Source organism: Salmo salar, chromosome 21 (assembly GCF_965601325.2).
Source record: "Salmo salar chromosome 21, fSalSal1, whole genome shotgun sequence".
Lineage (NCBI taxonomy): Eukaryota > Metazoa > Chordata > Actinopteri > Salmoniformes > Salmonidae > Salmo > Salmo salar.
In genome coordinates this window covers 45818824-45839610 of record NC_138311.1, presented here as the reverse complement: position 1 = coordinate 45839610, position 20787 = coordinate 45818824, and the positions used below count along the sequence as shown (strand labels likewise).

Sequence of the window (20787 nt, the reverse complement as noted above, 5' to 3'; positions counted from 1 at the left end):
AAGCACCTCTCACTCACAAGGCTCTCCGTCACGTGACTGGATCTTTCTCAAAGGCTACAAGTGAAGACAGACACATTGGGGACGCAACTGCCCTCGTCCTCATCCAATTCCGAGGCGCATATTGAAGATATTGGAATAATTGTCCACATTTACTTTTCGTCAGCCAACAAGATGAGTAAGCCTAACGAACAGAAAAAGCACTAGCCTATGTCAATCTACTATCCCCATAGTACAAAGGTTTACCAATTCTATTCTGTGCAAGAAAAAAATATTACAAACATAGTCTGGGACAGTTGTTGGATCTGATAGATCCCAAATTAATACAACCACCAGCCTCAAATGTTTTAAAGTAATGAGGCTGATGCAACAGATCAGAACGTTTAGCCTAAAATGTTGATAAACTATTCAGATATTTCTTCACATTAGAAGCGCAGCAATATGCACACAGCAGTAGGCTATAAGCACAAATGTTCTATTAGCAGGAAAACACCATTCTCAAAAGTGACCGCAAATGTGATTATGCATGTAGTCTTTTATTATAAAGGTGCATTTTTATGGTGAACATTATCTTCCCCAAACTTGAAACTTACCCACTGCACATGTATGCCAGTTAGGCTTTACATCCGTTATAAAGCAGATTAATGTGCTTAATTTTAAGAAGTTATTTGGCCACTTTAGTTGTGATACAAACATTATTAAAACATATAGGCCTATGGGCTAGGCTACATGAGGTGTGTGACTATTATTTGAAAAAGCCACCAAAAATTGCATGCGCTGTTTCTTGTCTTAAGCTGGGCATCATTCACAAGTGATAATATATCATTCACAAGTCATAGTGTGAAATTAGTTAAAATAATATATGTGTGAAATTTGTTTTTCTATTTAGAATGAATCGTTATTATGCACATGTCTCAAAACAGGGAAGGGGAAAAAATCATGGTATCTATGCACTTAAATAGCGCTATTCCCATGGTAAATTTTCATGCCAGCCATGTATGTTATAATCCTGTTGAAAAGAGAAGCAATGTGCTTAATATTAGGAAGGTTGAGAAAAATAAATATAGTATGCCCAGCCTATAGAAAGCTGATGGGATCCTCCTCTTTTTAATAGAGGCCATCACTCTGTTTTCTCACGCAATTGCATAGCCTATAGAAATGTTGCGCAACATGAGCTCATGGGCTCTCATGAAGTGTTTGATTAGATTTTCGATTACATTTGCATTGATGTCAGAGTGATTAGAGGGACAATAGAGTGCTGAGTACCAGGTTACCAGGTTGTTAGCAAGTTTGGTAGGCTAGTAATGACCATCAGTAGCATCAGAGCTTGGAGAAACCTAATTAGCGTGACTAAACGGTCACGTGAAATTTGACTGCCGTCATGACTCGTGATCGCCGGTGTGGCAGTAATATGGTCACCATAACAGCCCTACCATATTGAGCTGTTATTACATGTATTTTTAGTCCAGTCAGCCTGGTAGAACGTCTTCTAAATTACTCAAATGTAAAACATATTTACAGTATATCTTCCACAGAGTTACAGGATACAGTATATCTTCCACAGAGTTACAGGATACAGTATATTTCTTTAAAAAAAAATATTATTTCACCTTTATTTAACCAGGAAGGCTAGTTGAGAACAAGTTCTCATTTACAACTGCGACTTGGCCAAGATAAAGCAAAGCAGTTTGACACATACAACAACACAGAGTTACAAATGGAATAAACAAACATACAATCAGAAATACATTAGGAAAATCTATATACAGCATGTGCAAATGAGGTAGGATAAGAGAGGTAAGGCAATAAATAGGCCATGGTGGCAAAGTAATTACAATATAGCAATTAAACACTGGAATGGTAGGATGTGCAGAAGATGAATGGGCAATTTGACATACTGGGGTGCAAAGGAGCAAGATAAATAAATAAATAAATACAGTATGGGGATGAGGTAGATTGGATGGGCTATTTACAGATGAGCTATAGTGATCTGTGAGCTGCTTTGACAGCTGGTGCTTAAATCTAGTGAGGGAGGTAAGAGTCTCCAGCTTCAGAGATTTTTGCAGTTTGTTCCAGTCATTAACAGCAGAGAACTGGAAGGAAAGGCGGCCAAAGGAAGACTTGGCTTTGGGGGTGACCAGTGTTACAGGATACAGTACATATTCCATGGTGTTACAGGTTACTGTATATCTTCCACAGTGTTACAGGATACAGTATATCTTCCACGGTGTTACAGATTACTTTATATCTTCCACAGTATTACAGGGTACAGTGGTGTTACAGGTTACTGTATATCTTCAACAGTGTTACAGGGTACAGTATATCTTCCACAGAGATACAGGGTACAGTATATTTTCCACAGTGTTACAGGATACAGTATATCTACCACAGTGTTACAGGGGTTCATCCTAGTTCATATCTTGTTCCTGGTTCGACAGCATCTCACTGTTACTTCCTCAGCACTGCAGGTTCTACAATGATAAAGGACACCAACGCCCGTCTACCATCCATCTTATGTATGCCCACTGTAGGGGATGGGAGTACAGGAATGGAGGGGGGAAGGGATGGATGGATGAAGACATTCTCATTCTCAGTCAAAACCAGAGATAAATGGGGAAGTAATGGCGAAGGAAGAAAATGACATCTTTCTCCGGCTCCAAGGAGGCACTAAACTGTGAAGCTGCTGCTGGAACTGTTGCCAGGAACCCAGAGAACTGACACCTTTCACTTTTCTTTAATGTGAACAGATCTCCCCTTCCTCTCTATGCCTGATTAAACCTGTGTTAAAATAGCACTCAAAAACTGGAGAACCAGTACAGCAATTCAAGTGTACCACGGAGAGGTGAAGCTAAAAAAAACTGCAAGGCAATTTGTTAACTTAAAAATGTATTTTAGTTAAGATTTTTGCTTCCATTTTTACTGGATGATGACAAGGGAATCAACCCTCAGTAAACCCATGTAACTCATGAATTATAATTTATACAGTTGTTAATGTGATATCTATGCATATATCATACTACACACTACATAATCCTACATTTACCACATAAAATCTACACTCTTAGAAAAAAACATGCTAAGTAGAACCATACAGGGTTCTTTGGTTTGTCCCCATAGGGGAACCTTTTTGGTGCTGGATAGAACCCTTTGTTGTGTGTACGGTTCTTCAAAGAACTCCCAGTATATGGTTCGACCTAGAACCCTCTATGAAGGGTTCTGCCCAGAACTCTCTATGAACGGTTCTACCAAGAACCATTGTATCATCTAAATGTTCTTCCTAGAACCGTCTGTGAAGGGTTCTACCGAGAACCCTTTTATTCTTTGGAGGATTCTTCCTAGAACCCTCTATGAATGGTTCCACCAGCATTATTATCCTTTAAATGTCATTATTTATGACAGTAGATGACATACTATATATCATAAGGCCTTATTTTCAGGGCCTAGTTATACCCTAACACAGTGTTGTTAAGAATTTCCTGGTTTATAGGCCACAACAGGGCTCATTATCAAGTCACATTATGTTGGCTTGCAAAGTGATGTATAATTCCTGTTGGAATCCATTCAGAGTTAGGATATCCAACAAGTTGAATTGTTAATCACCTGCAACCTATATTCAGAATGACTGCCAGGGCAGGGAAGATTGAATAATGAGACTTCCTCAATCATCTAAACTGGAACAACCATCTCAGTAACGGGTGGAATAAATCAAATTATTAACAGATTGGATTAGTTTAGAAAACAATGTTTTTTATCTTTGTGTAGCATAAAATGTATCAACCAAGCAATGTACTGTACATACAACAACACTGATATTACAGAAAATCTAACAATTCTGAAAATCTCCCTGCAATAGAGCATGCTGGGAAATATTATATATTGTTCTATGTAAAAGCCTTCTTGCCTTCCAAAGAATCCTTCTTGCCTTCCAAAGAATCATCAAAGAACCCTTTCTTCCAAAAATGGTTCTTAGGATGTTAAAGGCTCTTGGTGGAATCCTTTGCCTTACAAAGAACCCTTGTTTTCCAAAAGGGGTTCTTCTGATCAAAACAGTTCTTGGTAGAACCCAATCCCCCCACAAATAACCCTTTTTTCTAAGAGTGTAATGGTATGGTAATAGTATGATAATAGTATGCTAATGGTATGATATGGTAATGATATGGTAATAATAATGGTATGTAATGGTATGGTAACGATGGTAATGGTATGGTAATAGTATGGTATGGTATGCATTATGTGGTAATATGTTTTGGTTTCTGTCTGTCCACAGAGCGTGTGTGGTCCTTGGGGTGGTCTTCATCTTGTCCTCCCTGTGCATTCTGGGAAAAGCCATCCATGACCTGGCCACCAAGCTGCTTCCTGAAGTGGTGAGAGACACCCCTCACACACACACACACGCATGCACGCACGCACGCACGCACACACGCGCACACGCGCACACACACACACACACACACACACACACACACACACACACACACACACACACACACACACACACACACACACACACACACACACACACACAAATAGACACAGCTGCAAACACCAACACAGAAAACCCTGTAGTGAGACATCAGTGTGATGAATCAGTTATAGTAGAATCTTTCCTCAAAGTCGTCACTATGTTTTATATACGAGAAGATGTCTTTTTATAGCCCCCTTTTTCAACCTTGTGATGTCAAAGAAGTCTTCCTCTGTCCCTCTCTGATTCACCTCCCATGTGGTGAAGGGCAAGGCCTGCTGAGGTTAAGGCAAGGCAAAGGAAGCAGAGAAAGGAGTGGCTAGGTTAATCCTGGAATAGTCTCATCTCACTGCTGCCAGGAAATGCAACCTGTTCTACACTTCTGTAGATTGATGCTGCGGTAGAGATTTAAAAAAGTTGCCGCATCAAACCAACAACGTTTCTGTTCTAGGTAAATAGGTATATACAGTATGCAATGGCTGTTATCAGAGCAGAATTAGCACTTTTTCAGACTTGGCCCTTACAATTTATTCCATTATATATAATTAGGTGCACAATCTTCACATATCCAATGTGATAGTACAATAGTAGGATATTGGTTTGAAGGATTAAATGTTTCAATGAATGCAAATTAACCTCAACCCTCACATTTTCTCACACTTTCACATTCTCTCTCTCACTGCCTCTACTCTCTCTCTCGCTTTTGTGCTCTCTCTCTCTCTCTCTCTCACTCACTGCCTCTACTCTCTCTCTCGCTTTTGTGCTCTCTCTCTCTCTCTCTCTCTCTCTCTCTCTCTCTCTCTCGCTCTCTCGCTCTCTCTCTCTCTCTCTCTCTCGCTCTCTCTCTCTCGCTCTCTCTCTATCTCTCTTTCTCTCTCTCTCACACTCTCTCTCTCTCTCTCTCTCTCTCTCTCTCGCTCACTCTCCCTTTTGTTCTCTCTATTTGCTGTCTCGGTTGGTAAATGATGGTAAATGAGTGATTTCTCTCTGATTTGGAGCCAACACCAGTAATCAGTGAGGCTGTAAAGTCTTTTAAGTCTGCTTCATGGCAACGGTGCGCCAACAGCTGCTGTACGATACAACCACTGGTCTGAAAACGACCAATTAGCTGCTCATTACCACGACAGTCAGGAAGTACAGTAGCTGATCCACAGCCCAGCCCAGAGTACAGGTCTTCACGGGTCCAAAAAGTTGGACCCAATATGCGTAAATAGATTTAGAGACCCGTTCCGAATGGAGGGAGAGAGGTGCCACTCTAACAGTCGGGGAGGGGCCGTACTGTTATCGAGTGACATGGGGAGCAGTACACTAATAGCTGCCATAGCTAGGTTATTTATCATCCACTATGATTACGTAGTACCTGTCCTGACTGCATCAAACCGGGAGAAGCTAGTTAAGCTAGCTATATAGCTAGACTAACTGAGGCTGCATGCATTTTCTCATCCTACAGTTGCAAACAACAACAACTCCATTCAGAATATTAAGTAGCAGCCTACCTGTTGGCTCTTGGTCGTTGTAGTCTATCCTTCTCCTTTAACATGGAGTGAGGCTCTATGACTGTAGCCTATTGCTGCTTTGATGACCTATGATTGGCCAATAACAACAACAAGCTACATGCGCCACGCTCATGAAAAGCAAAGAGCAGCAGCATAAATTATACAATTTCTCTCTCTCTACTGCAGCATTCATGTTCTGATCTGTACGGGCCCTTCTGGTCAGTTCAAATTACACATACCTCAAACCCATGACAATCATGTCAGATCCGACCTAGACCTGTGACATTATTTAGAATTCTGTATCCGGGCCTGCTCGGGTCCCGGGTTCCAGGTTCCGGATCAGGTCTCGGTTGTTCGGGCACAGATGGATCCTTGAAGACCTCTAGCCCAGAGTCCAACCTTGCATTGCGTTGTCAGGACAGAGGTGGAGAGAGGAAACGGGAGAGAGAGAGTGGGACTGAGAGGGAAGGGGGGTTAGAGGAAGTGAGAGAAAGAGAGAGAGAGAGAGAGAGGAAGAGAGCGAGAGAGAGACTCAAAGTGAAGAAAGGAGAGGATTGATAGATTAAGATAGAAATTAGTTCTCTCTCTTCCCCTTCAGTCCACCCCCCCTCTCTCTCTCTCTCTCTGTAGCCAGTGAACATGTCAGATGCTGCACTCTGCTCTTTTTTTTGTCTGTTCAGCCTCTTAGAAGTTAATAAGTCCCAAGAATCCTCTCTGCTCCAGTTTAGGTAGCTGCTGGTTGGCTGGCTGGTTGGTTCAGTAGACAAGGGCCTGTAATGGTCAGGGCTTTGTTTGAGACAGAGTTTTACAGTATTAAAGGCAGTAATGAGAGTGATTTTGGTACTGTAGCAGGGGTTCTTAAAGTGGGGTCCGCAGACCAACCGGTACTGCAGGCCAGATGTCAAAATATACCCCAAAAATGTTTACATTAATATTTCTAACAACAATAGATTCAATAATTTTTTACGAGGGATCCGTGGAATAAGTTTAGAGGGTGTAATATAATACAATAGAATATAATGTAATATTAACAACTTACAATGTATGTTCTTAACCCTGGGCAACATGGGCCTGGGAGGCTCACAGTGATCCACAAATTAGAATAGAATACTTACTCCATACTTACTGTATTCCCCCCAATTTGTTGTTAAAATTTTGTACATACAGTTGAAATCGGAAGTTTACATAAACTTAGGATTGAGTCATTACAACTCATTTTTTCAAACAGTCCACAAATTTCTTGTTAACAAACTACAGTTTTGGCAAGTCAGTTAGGACATCTACTTTGTGCATGACACAAGTAGTTTTTCCAACAATTGTTTACAGACAGATTATTTCACTTATAACTCACTTTATCACTATTCCAGTGGGTCAGAAGTTTACATACACTAAGTTGACTGTGCCTTTAAACAGCTTGGAAAATTCCAGAAAATGATGTCATAGCTTTAGAAGCTTCTGATAGGCTAATTGACATAATTTGAGTCAATTGGAGGTGTACCTGTGGATGTATTTCAAGGCCTACCTTCAAGCTCAGTGCCTCTTTGCTTGACATCATGGGAAAATCAAAAGAAATCAGCCAAGACCTCAGAAAAAGAATTGTAGACCTCCACAAGTCTGGATCATCATTGGGAGCAATTTCCAAACGCCTGAAGGTACCATGTTCATCTGCACCAAAAATAGTATGCAAGTATAAACACCACGGGACAATGCAGCCGTCATACCGCTCAGGAAGGAGACACGTTCTGTCTCCTAGAGATGAACGTACTTTGGTGCGAAAAGTGCAAATCAATCCCAGAACAACAGCAAAGGACCTAGTGAAGATGCTGGAGGAAACTGGTACAAAAGTATCTATATCCACAGTAAAACGAGTCCTATATCGACATAACCTGAAAGGCCGCTCAGCAAGGAAGAAACCACTGCTCCAAAACGGCCATAAAAAAGACAGACTACGGTTTGCAACTGCACATGGGGACAAAGATCGTATTTTTTTGAGAAATGTCCTCTTGTCTGATGAAACACAAATAGAACTGTTTGGCCATAATGACCATCGTTATGTTTGGAGGAAAAAGGGGGAGGCATGCAAGCTGAAGAACACCATCCCCATGGGGGTGCTTTTCTGTAGGAGGGACTGGTGCACTTCACAAGATAGATGGCATCATGAGGAGGAAAATTATGTGGATATATTGAAGCAACATCTCAAGACATCAGTTAGGAAGTAAGTTAAAGCTTGGTCACAAATGGGTCTTCCAAATGGACAATGACCCCAAGCATGCTTCCAAAGTTGTGGCAAAATGGCTTAAGGACAACAATGTCAAGGTGTTGGAGTGGCCATCACAAAGCCCTGACCTCAATCCCATAGAAAATGTGTGGGCAGAACTGATAAAGCATGTGCGAGCAAGGAGGCCTACAAACCTGACTCAGTTACACCAGCTCTGTCAGGTGGAATGGGCCAAAATTCACCCAACTTATTGTGGGATGCTTGTGGAAGGCTACCTGAAACGTTTGACCCAAGTTAAACAATTTAACTTCTCTAGGGCCAGTGGGACGATTTCGTCCCACCTACGTAACAGCCAGTGAAATCCCGTGGCGCGTTATTCAAATACCTTAGAAATGCTATTACTTCAATTTCTCAAACATATGACTATTTTACACCATTTTAAAGACAAGACTCTCGTTAATCTAACCACACTGTCCGATTTCAAAAAGGCTTTACAACGAAAGCAAAACATTAGATTATGTCAGCAGAGTACCCAGCCAGAAATAATCAGACACCCATTTTTCAAGCTAGCATATAATGTCACAAAAACCCAGAAGACAGCTAAATGCAGCACTAACCTTTGATGATCTTCATCAGATGACAACCCTAGGACATTATGTTATACAATACATGCATGTTTTGTTCAATCAAGTTCATATTTATATCAAAAACCAGATTTTTACATTAGCATGTGACGTTCAGAACTAGCATACCCCCCGCAAACTTCCGGTGAATTTACTAAAGATTTACTAAATTACTCACGATAAACGTTCACAAAAAGCAAAACAATTATTTTAAGAATTATATATACAGAGCTCCTCTATGCACTCGATATGTCCGATTTTAAAATAGCTTTTCGGTGAAAGCACATTTTGCAATATTCTAAGTAGATAGCCCAGCATCACAGGGCTAGCTATTTAGACACCCAGCAAGTTTAGCCTTCACCAAACTCCGATTTACTATTAGAAAAGTTTGATTACCTTTGGTGTTCTTCGTCAGAATGCACTCCCAGGACTTCTACTTCAATAACAAATGTTGGTTTGGTCCCAAATAATCCATAGTTATATCCAAACAGCGGCGTTTTGTTTGTGCGTTCAAGACACTATCCGAAAGGGTAAAGAAGGGTGACGAGCACGGCGCATTTCGTGACAAAAAAAATCGAAAAATTCCATTACCGTACTTCGAAGCATGTCAACCGCTGTTTAAAATCAATTTTTATGCCATTTTTCTCGTAAAAAAGCGATAATATTCCGACCGGGAATCTGCGTTTAGGTAAAAAGACGAAAGAAAATAAAGCATGGGGTCGACTCGTGCATGCGCCTAAGCCCATTGTCCTCTGATCGGCCACTTGCCAAAAGCGATAATGTGTTTCAGCCTGGGGCTGCCTCGATATCATTCACCTTTTTCCCGGGCTCTGAGAGCCTATGGGAGCCGTAGGAAGTGTCACGTTACAGCAAAGATCCTCAGTCTTCAATAAACAGAGACTAGAAGAACAAGATCTTGTCAGAGAGGGCACTTCCTGTAAGGAATCTTCTCAGGTTTTTGCCTGCCATATGAGTTCTGTTATACTCACAGACACCATTCAAACAGTTTTAGAAACTTTAGGGTGTTTTCTATCCAAAGCCAATTATATGCATATTCTAGTTATTGGGCAGGAGTAGTAACCATATTAAATCGGGTACGTTTTTTATCCGGCCGTGTCAATACTGCCCCCTACCCCCAACAGGTTAAAGGCAATGCTACCAAATACTAATTGAGTGTATGTGAACTTCTGACCCACTGGAAATGTGATGAAAGAAATAAAAGCTGAAATAAATCACTCTCTACTATTATTCTGACATTTCACATTCTTAAAATAAAGTGTTGATCCTAACTGACCTAAGACAGGGAATTTTTACTCTGATTAAATGTCAGGAATTGTGAAAAACTGAGTTTAAATCTATTTGGCTTAGGTGTATGTAAACTCCTGACTTCAACTGTACATGCATTGTAATTTAAATCTAAAATTCTTAGTTGCTACATCCATTTTTGGTATGGAATACCATGATATACCCATTGATTCGTGAGAAATATAACTTAGAAATGCCTCATGGACTTAGTTCTACTGTCGTACCCCATCAGAACATAAAATATAAGCTTGTTTTACGCCAATGTTTGTAAACAGCGTAAATGTAAACAAATACAATATTGCTTCAAAACTTGGATAGAACTATTATTTTGATATCATGGATTGTCAGTCCTTGCATCCATTGCTCTGTCTAGGAATTTGAGAGTGGTTACTGTACATTTCTCCATGCTCATCCCTCAGCTTTTTACCAAATCAGAGATGTTTGGAATTGCAGGAAATTAGCTTGAAAACTGCAACATTTGCTCTCCGATGACAATAGGTGGGCCTTTAAAATGTTCCTTCCCAGGGCCGATGACATGCACTGCCAAAGTCAGAGTAAATCTCCTTGTATGCTATTTCTATCTGACTGGAGTTGTGAGGGAGACCCTGATGAATTTTCCATCACAAAAGGGGTCCCCAACCCAAAAAGTTTGAGAACCCCTGCTGTATAATTAAGCAATGCCAGAGGAGGTGTGGGATATTGCCAATTTTTTGGGGGTCATGCCCGCATTCAGGGCTCAAACCACCCAGTTTATAATACAGTTTAGACTCTATAGTGATTGAACAGATCAGGCTCCAACAGGCCTGTCTTCACATACTCACACACATTCTCACAATCTCCCTCCAACTCTTTCTGGCCTGGCTCTGTCTATTTCACAACATCCCTCTTCATCCTTCTCCCATTTGTCTCTGCTTCTCTGACTCTTAACAGTGATGACTGTGAAGGAAGCGAGTTTAAAAAGAGTCGATACAATCTTTCGCCTGACAGATTTTTACTGCAGTGTCCAAATGTAACTCACTTTCCCGCAGCAATCTTTCTCTAACTCTGGTGTAATTTATACGAAACACAATCTGATCTCGAAGCGTAGACGAGGTTAGGTCTACAAAATTGCACGTCTGTGCTTTTAATTTCAAATCTGTAACAAAGACGTGAAACTTTTCACCTTGCTGTTGTACACGACAGCGAAACACACAACGTTCATATGTCTCGTTGTTCTTAGGTGAACAATATGCATCACAATGATCCATTACCTCTGTGAACTCATCTTAATCCTCCTCATTTCCAAATGTGAAGGTACTGAATATACTGATCCCTGTGGTCCTGCTATAGTAAGAAAGAGAGCAACGTTCACTCCGGGTACCATGCATTACTTTGTGGGTTACATCGAGCACAGACAACATCACCATCAATCATAGCTAACGAGTTTTAAATGTTATTCTGCCATTGACATACATAAACCACAGATGTTGTAAAAGAGTGTCGTAAACCATCACTCAGAACCACATTGACGCAGGTCCAAAGACTAATTTGGCTGGCTCTCCTTCTAAACAGTCTCAGTAGGCTCATCTATAGTTAACCTGCCTGGGCCTGTGGCCAAATCAAACCTACCCCAGGGGTCCATTGTGCTGAACACACACACACACACACACACACACACACACACACACACACACACACACACACACACACACACCTGCCCCTGGGGTTGAGAGGCGAATCATCAGCCTGACAAGATTAACTGGTCCAGGTGCTTGAAAGATATGGTGGATAGAGGTCAGGTCTAGTAAGATACAGTGTATAGTGGATAGAAGTCAGGTCTAGTAAGATACAGTGTATAGTGGATAGAAGTCAGGTCTAGTAAGATACAGTGTATAGTGGATAGAGGTCAGGTCTAGTAAGATACAGTGTATAGTGGATAGAGGTCAGGTCTAGTAAGATACAGTGTATAGTGGATAGAGGTCAGGTCTAGTAAGATACAGTGTATAGTGGATAGAGGTCAGGTCTAGTAAGATACAGTGGATAGAGGTCAGGTCTAGTAAGATATAGTGGATAGAGGTCAGTTCTAGTAAGATACAGTGGATAGAGGTCAGGTCTAGTAAGATACAGTGTATAGTGGATAGAGGTCAGGTCTAGTAAGATACAGTGGATAGAGGTCAGGTCTAGTAAGATACAGTGGATAGAGGTCAGGTCTAGTAAGATACAGTGTATATTGGATAGAGGTCAGGTCTAGTAAGATACAGTGTATAGTGGAGAGAGGTCAGGTCTAGTAAGATACAGTGGATAGAGGTCAGGTCTAGTAAGATACAGTGGATAGAGGTCAGGTCTAGTAAGATATAGTGGATAGAAGTCAGGTCTAGTAAGATACAGTGTATAGTGGATAGAGGTCAGGTCTAGTAAGATACAGTGTATAGTGGATAGAGGTCAGGTCTAGTAAGATACAGTGTATAGAGTTCATGTCTAGTAAGATACAGTGGATAGTGGATAGAGGTCAGGTCTAGTAAGATACAGTGGATAGAGTTCATGTCTAGTAAGATATAGTGGATAGAGGTCAGTTCTAGTAAGATACAGTGGATAGTGGATAGAGGTCAGGTCTAGTAAGACATAGTGGATAGAGGTCAGGTCTAGTAAGATATAGTGGATAGAGGTCATGTCTAGTAAGATACAGTGTATATTGGATAGAGGTCAGGTCTATTAAGATATAGTGGATAGAGGTCAGGTCTAGTAAGATACAGTGTATAGTGGATAGAGGTCAGGTTTAGTAAGACACAGTGTATAGTGGATAGAGGTCAGGTCTAGTAAGATACAGTGGATAGAGGTCAGGTCTAGTAAGATACAGTGGATAGTGGATAGAGGTCAGGTCTAGTAAGATATAGTGGATAGAGGTCAGGTTTAGTAAGACACAGTGTATAGTGGATAGAGGTCAGGTCTATTAAGATATAGTGGATAGAGGTCAGGTTTAGTAAGACACAGTGTATAGTGGATAGAGGTCAGGTCTAGTAAGATACAGTGTATAGTGGATAGAGGTCAGGTCTAGTAAGATACAGTGGATAGAGGTCAGGTCTAGTAAGATACAGTGTATAGTGGATAGAGGTCAGGTCTAGTAAGATACAGTGGATAGAGGTCAGGTCTAGTAAGATATAGTGGATAGAGGTCAGGTCTAGTAAGATACAGTGTATATTGGATAGAGGTCAGGTCTAGTAAGATACAGTGGATAGTGGAGAGAGGTCAGGTCTAGTAAGATACAGTGGATAGAGGTCCGGTCTAGTAAGATACAGTGGATAGAAGTCAGGTCTAGTAAGATACAGTGTATAGTGGATAGAGGTCAGGTCTAGTAAGATACAGTGTATAGTGTATAGAGTTCATGTCTAGTAAGATACAGTGTATAGTGGATAGAGGTCAGGTCTAGTAAGATACAGTGGATAGTGGATAGAGGTCAGGTCGAGTAAGATACAGTGGATAGAGGTCAGGTCTAGTAAGATATAGTGGATAGAGGTCAGGTCTAGTAAGATACAGTGGATAGAGGTCAGGTCTAGTAAGATACAGTGTATAGTGGATAGAGGTCAGGTCTAGTAAGATACAGTGGATAGAGGTCAGGTCTAGTAAGATACAGTGTATAGTGGATAGAGGTCAGGTCTAGTAAGATACAGTGTATATTGGATAGAGGTCAGGTCTAGTAAGATACAGTGGATAGAGGTCAGGTCTAGTAAGATACAGTGGATAGAGGTCCGGTCTAGTAAGATACAGTGTATAGTGGATAGAGGTCAGGTCTAGTAAGATATAGTGGATAGAGGTCAGGTCTAGTAAGATACAGTGTATAGTGGATAGAGGTCAGGTCTAGTAAGATACAGTGTATAGAGGTCAGGTCTAGTAAGATACAGTGGATAGAGGTCAGGTCTAGTAAGATACAGTGTATAGAGGTAAGGTCTAGTAAGATACAGTGTATAGTGGATAGAGGTCAGGTCTAGTAAGATACAGTGTATATTGGATAGAGGTCAGGTCTAGTAAGATACAGTGGATAGAGGTCAGGTCTAGTAAGATACAGTGGATAGAGGTCCGGTCTAGTAAGATACAGTGTATAGTGGATAGAAGTCAGGTCTAGTAAGATACAGTGTATAGTGGATAGAGGTCAGGTCTAGTAAGATACAGTGTATAGTGGATAGAGGTCAGGTCTAGTAAGATACAGTGGATAGAGGTCAGGTCTAGTAAGATACAGTGTATAGTGGATAGAGGTCAGGTCTAGTAAGATACAGTGGATAGAGGTCAGGTCTAGTAAGATATAGTGGATAGAGGTCAGGTCTAGTAAGATACAGTGTATATTGGATAGAGGTCAGGTCTAGTAAGATACAGTGGATAGTGGAGAGAGGTCAGGTCTAGTAAGATACAGTGTATATTGGATAGAGGTCAGGTCTAGTAAGATACAGTGGATAGTGGAGAGAGGTCATGTCTAGAAAGATACAGTGGATAGAGGTCAGGTCTAGTAAGATACAGTGGATAGAGGTCCGGTCTAGTAAGATACAGTGTATAGTGGATAGAAGTCAGGTCTAGTAAGATACAGTGTATAGTGGATAGAGGTCAGGTCTAGTAAGATACAGTGTATAGTGGAGAGAGGTCAGGTCTAGTAAGATACAGTGGATAGAGGTCAGGTCTAGTAAGATACAGTGTATAGTGGATAGAGGTCAGGTCTAGTAAGATACAGTGTATAGTGAATAGAGGTCAGGTCTAGTAAGATACAGTGGATAGTGGATAGAAGTCAGGTCTAGTAAGATACAGTGTATAGTGGATAGAGGTCAGGTCTAGTAAGATACAGTGGATAGTGGATAGAGGTCAGGTCGAGTAAGATACAGTGGATAGAGGTCAGGTCTAGTAAGATATAGTGGATAGAGGTCAGGTCTAGTAAGATACAGTGGATAGAGGTCAGGTCTAGTAAGATACAGTGGATAGTGGATAGAGGTCAGGTCTAGTAAGATACAGTGTATAGAGGTCAGGTCTAGTAAGATACAGTGTATAGTGGATAGAGGTCAGGTCTAGTAAGATACAGTGTATATTGGATAGAGGTCAGGTCTTGTAAGATATAGTGGATAGAGGTCAGGTCTAGTAAGATACAGTGTATAGAGGTCAGGTCTAGTAAGATACAGTGTATAGTGGATAGAGGTCAGGTCTAGTAAGATACAGTGGATAGAGGTCAGGTCTAGTAAGATACAGTGGATAGAGGTCAGGTCTAGTAAGATACAGTGGATAGAGGTCCGGTCTAGTAAGATACAGTGTATAGAGGTCAGGTCTAGTAAGATACAGTGTATAGTGGATAGAGGTCAGGTCTAGTAAGATACAGTGTATAGTGGATAGAGGTCAGGTCTAGTAAGATACAGTGTATAGTGGATAGAGGTCAGGTCTAGTAAGATACAGTGTATAGTGGATAGAGGTCAGGTCTTGTAAGATATAGTGGATAGAGGTCAGGTCTAGTAAGATACAGTGGATAGAGGTCAGGTCTAGTAAGATACAGTGTATAGAGTTCATGTCTAGTAAGATATAGTGGATAGAGGTCAGGTCTAGTAAGATACAGTGTATAGTGGATAGAGGTCAGGTCTAGTAAGATACAGTGTATAGTGGATAGAGGTCAGGTCTAGTAAGATACAGTGTATAGAGTTCATGTCTAGTAAGATATAGTGGATAGAGGTCAGGTCTAGTAAGATACAGTGGATAGTGGATAGAGGTCAGGTCTAGTAAGATACAGTGGATAGTGGATAGAGGTCAGGTCTAGTAAGATACAGTGGATAGTGGATAGAGGTCAGGTCTAGTAAGATACAGTGGATAGTGGATAGAGGTCAGGTCTAGTAAGATATAGTGGATAAAGGTCAGGTCTAGTAAGATAGTGTATAGTGGATAGAGGTCAGGTCTAGTAAGATACAGTGTATAGAGTTCATGTCTAGTAAGATACAGTGGATAGTGGATAGAGGTCAGGTCTAGTAAGATAGTGTATAGTGGATAGAGGTCAGGTCTAGTAAGATACAGTGTATAGTGGATAGAGGTCAGGTCTAGTAAGATACAGTGTATAGTGGATAGAGGTCAGGTCTAGTAAGATACAGTGTACAGTGGATAGAGGTCAGGTCTAGTAAGACACAGTGTATAGTGGATAGAGGTCAGGTCTAGTAAGATATAGTGGATAGAGGTCAGGTCTAGTAAGATACAGTGTATAGTGGATAGAGGTCAGGTCTAGTAAGATACAGTGTATATTGGATAGAGGTCAGGTCTAGTAAGATACAGTGGATAGTGGAGAGAGGTCAGGTCTAGTAAGATACAGTGGATAGAGGTCCGGTCTAGTAAGATACAGTGTATAGTGGATAGAGGTCAGGTCTAGTAAGATACAGTGTATAGTAGATAGAGGTCAGGTCTAGTAAGATACAGTGTATAGTGGATAGAGGTCAGGTCTAGTAAGATACAGTGTATAGTGGATAGTGGTCAAGTCTAGTGAGATACAGTGTATAGAGGTCAGGTCCTGTAAGATATAGTGGATAGAGGTCAGGTCTAGTAAGATACAGTGTATAGAGTTCATGTCTCGTAAGATACAGTGGATAGTGGATAGTGGTCAGTTCTAGTAAGATACAGTGGATAGTGGATAGAGGTCAGGTCGAGTAAGATACAGTTGATAGTGGATAGAAGTCAGGTCGAGTAAGATACAGTGTATAGTAGATAGAGGTCAGGTCTAGTAAGATACAGTGTATAGTGGATAGAGGTCAGGTCTAGTAAGATACAGTGTATAGTGGATAGAGGTCAAGTCTAGTGAGATACAGTGTATAGAGGTCAGGTCTTGTAAGATACAGTGTATAGTCGATAGAGGTCAGGTCTAGTAAGATACAGTGTATAGAGTTCATGTCTCGTAAGATACAGTGGATAGTGGATAGTGGTCAGTTCTAGTAAGATACAGTGGATAGTGGATAGAGGTCAGGTCTAGTAAGATACAGTTGATAGTGGATAGAGGTCAGGTCTAGTGAGATATAGTGGATAGAGGTCAGGTCTAGTAAGATACAGTGTATAGTGGATAGAGGTCAGGTCTAGTAAGATACAGTGTATAGTGGATAGAGGTCAGGTCTAGTAAGATACAGTGGATAGAGGTCAGGTCTAGTAAGATACAGTGTATAGTGGATAGAGGTCAGGTCTAGTAAGATACAGTGTATATTGGATAGAGGTCCGGTCTAGTAAGATATAGTGGATAGAGGTCAGGTCTAGTAAGATACAGTGTATAGTGGATAGAGGTCAGGTCTAGTAAGATAGATTGTATAGTGGAGAGAGGTCAGGTCTAGTAAGATACAGTGGATAGAGGTCAGGTCTAGTAAGATACAGTGGATAGTGGATAGAGGTCAGGTCTAGTAAGATACAGTGGATAGAGGTCCGGTCTAGTAAGATACAGTGTATAGTGGATAGAGGTCAGGTCTTGTAAGATACAGTGTATAGTGGATAGAGGTCAGGTCTAGTAAGATACAGTGTATAGTGGATAGAGGTCAGGTCTAGTAAGATACAGTGGATAGAGGTCCGGTCTAGTAAGATACAGTGTATAGTGGATAGAGGTCAGGTCTAGTAAGATACAGTGGATAGTGGATAGAGGTCAGGTCTAGTAAGATACAGTGGATAGAGGTCCGGTCTAGTAAGATACAGTGTATAGTGGATAGAGGTCAGGTCTAGTAAGATACAGTGTATAGTGGATAGAGGTCAGGTCTAGTAAGATACAGTGTATAGTGGATAGAGGTCAGGTCTAGTAAGATACAGTGTATAGTGGAGAGAGGTCAGGTCTAGTAAGATACAGTGTATAGAGGTCAGGTCTAGTAAGATACAGTGTATAGAGTTCATGTCTAGTAAGATATAGTGGATAGAGGTCAGGTCTAGTAAGATATAGTGGATAGAGGTCAGGTCTAGTAAGATACAGTGTATAGTGGATAGAGGTCAGGTCTAGTAAGATACAGTGGATAGTGGATAGAGGTCAGGTCTAGTAAGATACAGTGGATAGTGGATAGAGGTCAGGTCTAGTAAGATACAGTGGATAGTGGATAAAGGTCAGGTCTAGTAAGATACAGTGTATAGTGGATAGAGGTCAGGTCTAGTAAGATACAGTGTATAGTGGATAGAGGTCAGGTCTAGTAAGATACAGTGTACAGTGGATAGAGGTCAGGTCTAGTAAGATACAGTGTATAGAGGTCAGGTCTAGTAAGATACAGTGTATAGAGTTCATGTCTAGTAAGATACAGTGTATAGTGGATAGAGGTCAGGTCTTGTAAGATACAGTGTATAGTGGATAGAGGTCAGGTCTAGTAAGATACAGTGTATAGTGGATAGAGGTCAGGTCTAGTAAGATACAGTGGATAGAGGTCCGGTCTAGTAAGATACAGTGTATAGTGGATAGAGGTCAGGTCTAGTAAGATACAGTGGATAGTGGATAGAGGTCAGGTCTAGTAAGATACAGTGTATAGTGGATAGAGGTCAGGTCTAGTAAGATACAGTGTATAGTGGATAGAGGTCAGGTCAAGTAAGATACAGTGGATAGAGGATAGAGGTCAGGTCTAGTAAGATACAGTGGATAGAGGTCAGGTCTTGTAAGATACAGTGTATAGTGGATAGAGGTCAGGTCTAGTAAGATACAGTGGATAGAGGTCAGGTCTTGTAAGATACAGTGGATAGAGGTCAGGTCTAGTAAGATACAGTGTATAGTGGATAGAGGTCAGGTCTAGTAAGATACAGTGTATAGTGGATAGAGGTCAGGTCTAGTAAGATACAGTGTATAGTGGATAGAGGTCAGGTCTAGTAAGATACAGTGTATAGTGGAGAGAGGTCAGGTCTAGTAAGATACAGTGTATAGAGGTCAGGTCTAGTAAGATACAGTGTATAGAGTTCATGTCTAGTAAGATATAGTGGATAGAGGTCAGGTCTAGTAAGATATAGTGGATAGAGGTCAGGTCTAGTAAGATACAGTGTATAGTGGATAGAGGTCAGGTCTAGTAAGATACAGTGGATAGTGGATAGAGGTCAGGTCTAGTAAGATACAGTGGATAGTGGATAGAGGTCAGGTCTAGTAAGATACAGTGGATAGTGGATAAAGGTCAGGTCTAGTAAGATACAGTGTATAGTGGATAGAGGTCAGGTCTAGTAAGATACAGTGTATAGTGGATAGAGGTCAGGTCTAGTAAGATACAGTGTACAGTGGATAGAGGTCAGGTCTAGTAAGATACAGTGTATAGAGGTCAGGTCTAGTAAGATACAGTGTATAGTGGATAGAGGTCAGGTCTAGTAAGATACAGTGGATAGAGGTCAGGTCTTGTAAGATACAGTGGATAGAGGTCAGGTCTAGTAAGATACAGTGTATAGTGGATAGAGGTCAGGTCTAGTAAGATACAGTGTATAGTGGATAGAGGTCAGGTCTAGTAAGATACAGTGTATAGTGGATAGAGGTCAGGTCTAGTAAGATACAGTGTATAGTGGAGAGAGGTCAGGTCTAGTAAGATACAGTGTATAGAGGTCAGGTCTAGTAAGATACAGTGTATAGAGTTCATGTCTAGTAAGATATAGTGGATAGAGGTCAGGTCTAGTAAGATATAGTGGATAGAGGTCAGGTCTAGTAAGATACAGTGTATAGTGGATAGAGGTCAGGTCTAGTAAGATACAGTGGATAGTGGATAGAGGTCAGGTCTAGTAAGATACAGTGGATAGTGGATAGAGGTCAGGTCTAGTAAGATACAGTGGATAGTGGATAAAGGTCAGGTCTAGTAAGATACAGTGTATAGTGGATAGAGGTCAGGTCTAGTAAGATACAGTGTATAGTGGATAGAGGTCAGGTCTAGTAAGATACAGTGTACAGTGGATAGAGGTCAGGTCTAGTAAGATACAGTGTATAGAGGTCAGGTCTAGTAAGATACAGTGTATAGTGGATAGAGGTCAGGTCTAGTAAGATACAGTGTATAGTGGATAGGGGTCAGGTCTAGTAAGATACAGTGTATAGTGGATAGAGGTCAGGTCTAGTAAGATACAGTGTATAGTGGATAGAGGTCAGGTCTAGTAAGATACAGTGTACAGTGGATAGAGGTCAGGTCTAGTAAGACACAGTGTATAGAGTTCATGTCTAGTAAGATATAGTGGATAGAGGTCAGGTCTAGTAAGATACAGTGTATAGAGTTCATGTCTAGTAAGATATAGTGGATAGAGGTCAGGTCTAGTAAGATGCAGTGGATAGTGGATAGAGGTCAGGTCTAGAAAGATACAGTGGATAGAGGTCAGGTCTAGTAAGATACAGTGGATAGAGGTCAGGTCTAGTAAGATACAGTGTATAGTGGATAGAGGTCAGGTCTAGTAAGATACAGTGTATAGTGGATAGGGGTCAGGTCTAGTAAGATACAGTGGATAGTGGATAGAGGTCAGGTCTAGTAAGATACAGTGTATAGTGGATAGAGGTCAGGTCTAGTAAGATACAGTGTATAGTGGATAGTGGTCAGGTCTAGTAAGATACAGTGGATAGAGGTCAGGTCTAGTAAGATACAGTGTATAGTGGATAGGGGTCAGGTCTAGTAAGATACAGTGTATAGTGGATAGAGGTCAGGTCTAGTAAGATACAGTGTATAGTGGATAGGGGTCAGGTCTAGTAAGATACAGTGTATAGTGGATAGAGGTCAGGTCTAGTAAGATACAGTGTATAGTGGATAGAGGTCA

General features: G+C 41.0%; 1 protein-coding gene across 1 annotated transcript in view; it reads left to right on the top strand.

Annotated features, from left to right (window-relative positions):
* LOC106582396 (transmembrane protein 163a) overlaps nucleotides 1-20787 on the top strand; it is a 129744-nt gene that overhangs the window by 88980 nt on the left and 19977 nt on the right. Inside the window, exon 5 of the mRNA XM_014165469.3 lies at nucleotides 4265-4361. Within this exon, the coding sequence (XP_014020944.1) occupies nucleotides 4265-4361 (97 nt within the window). The remainder of the gene's footprint in view (nucleotides 1-4264; nucleotides 4362-20787) is intronic.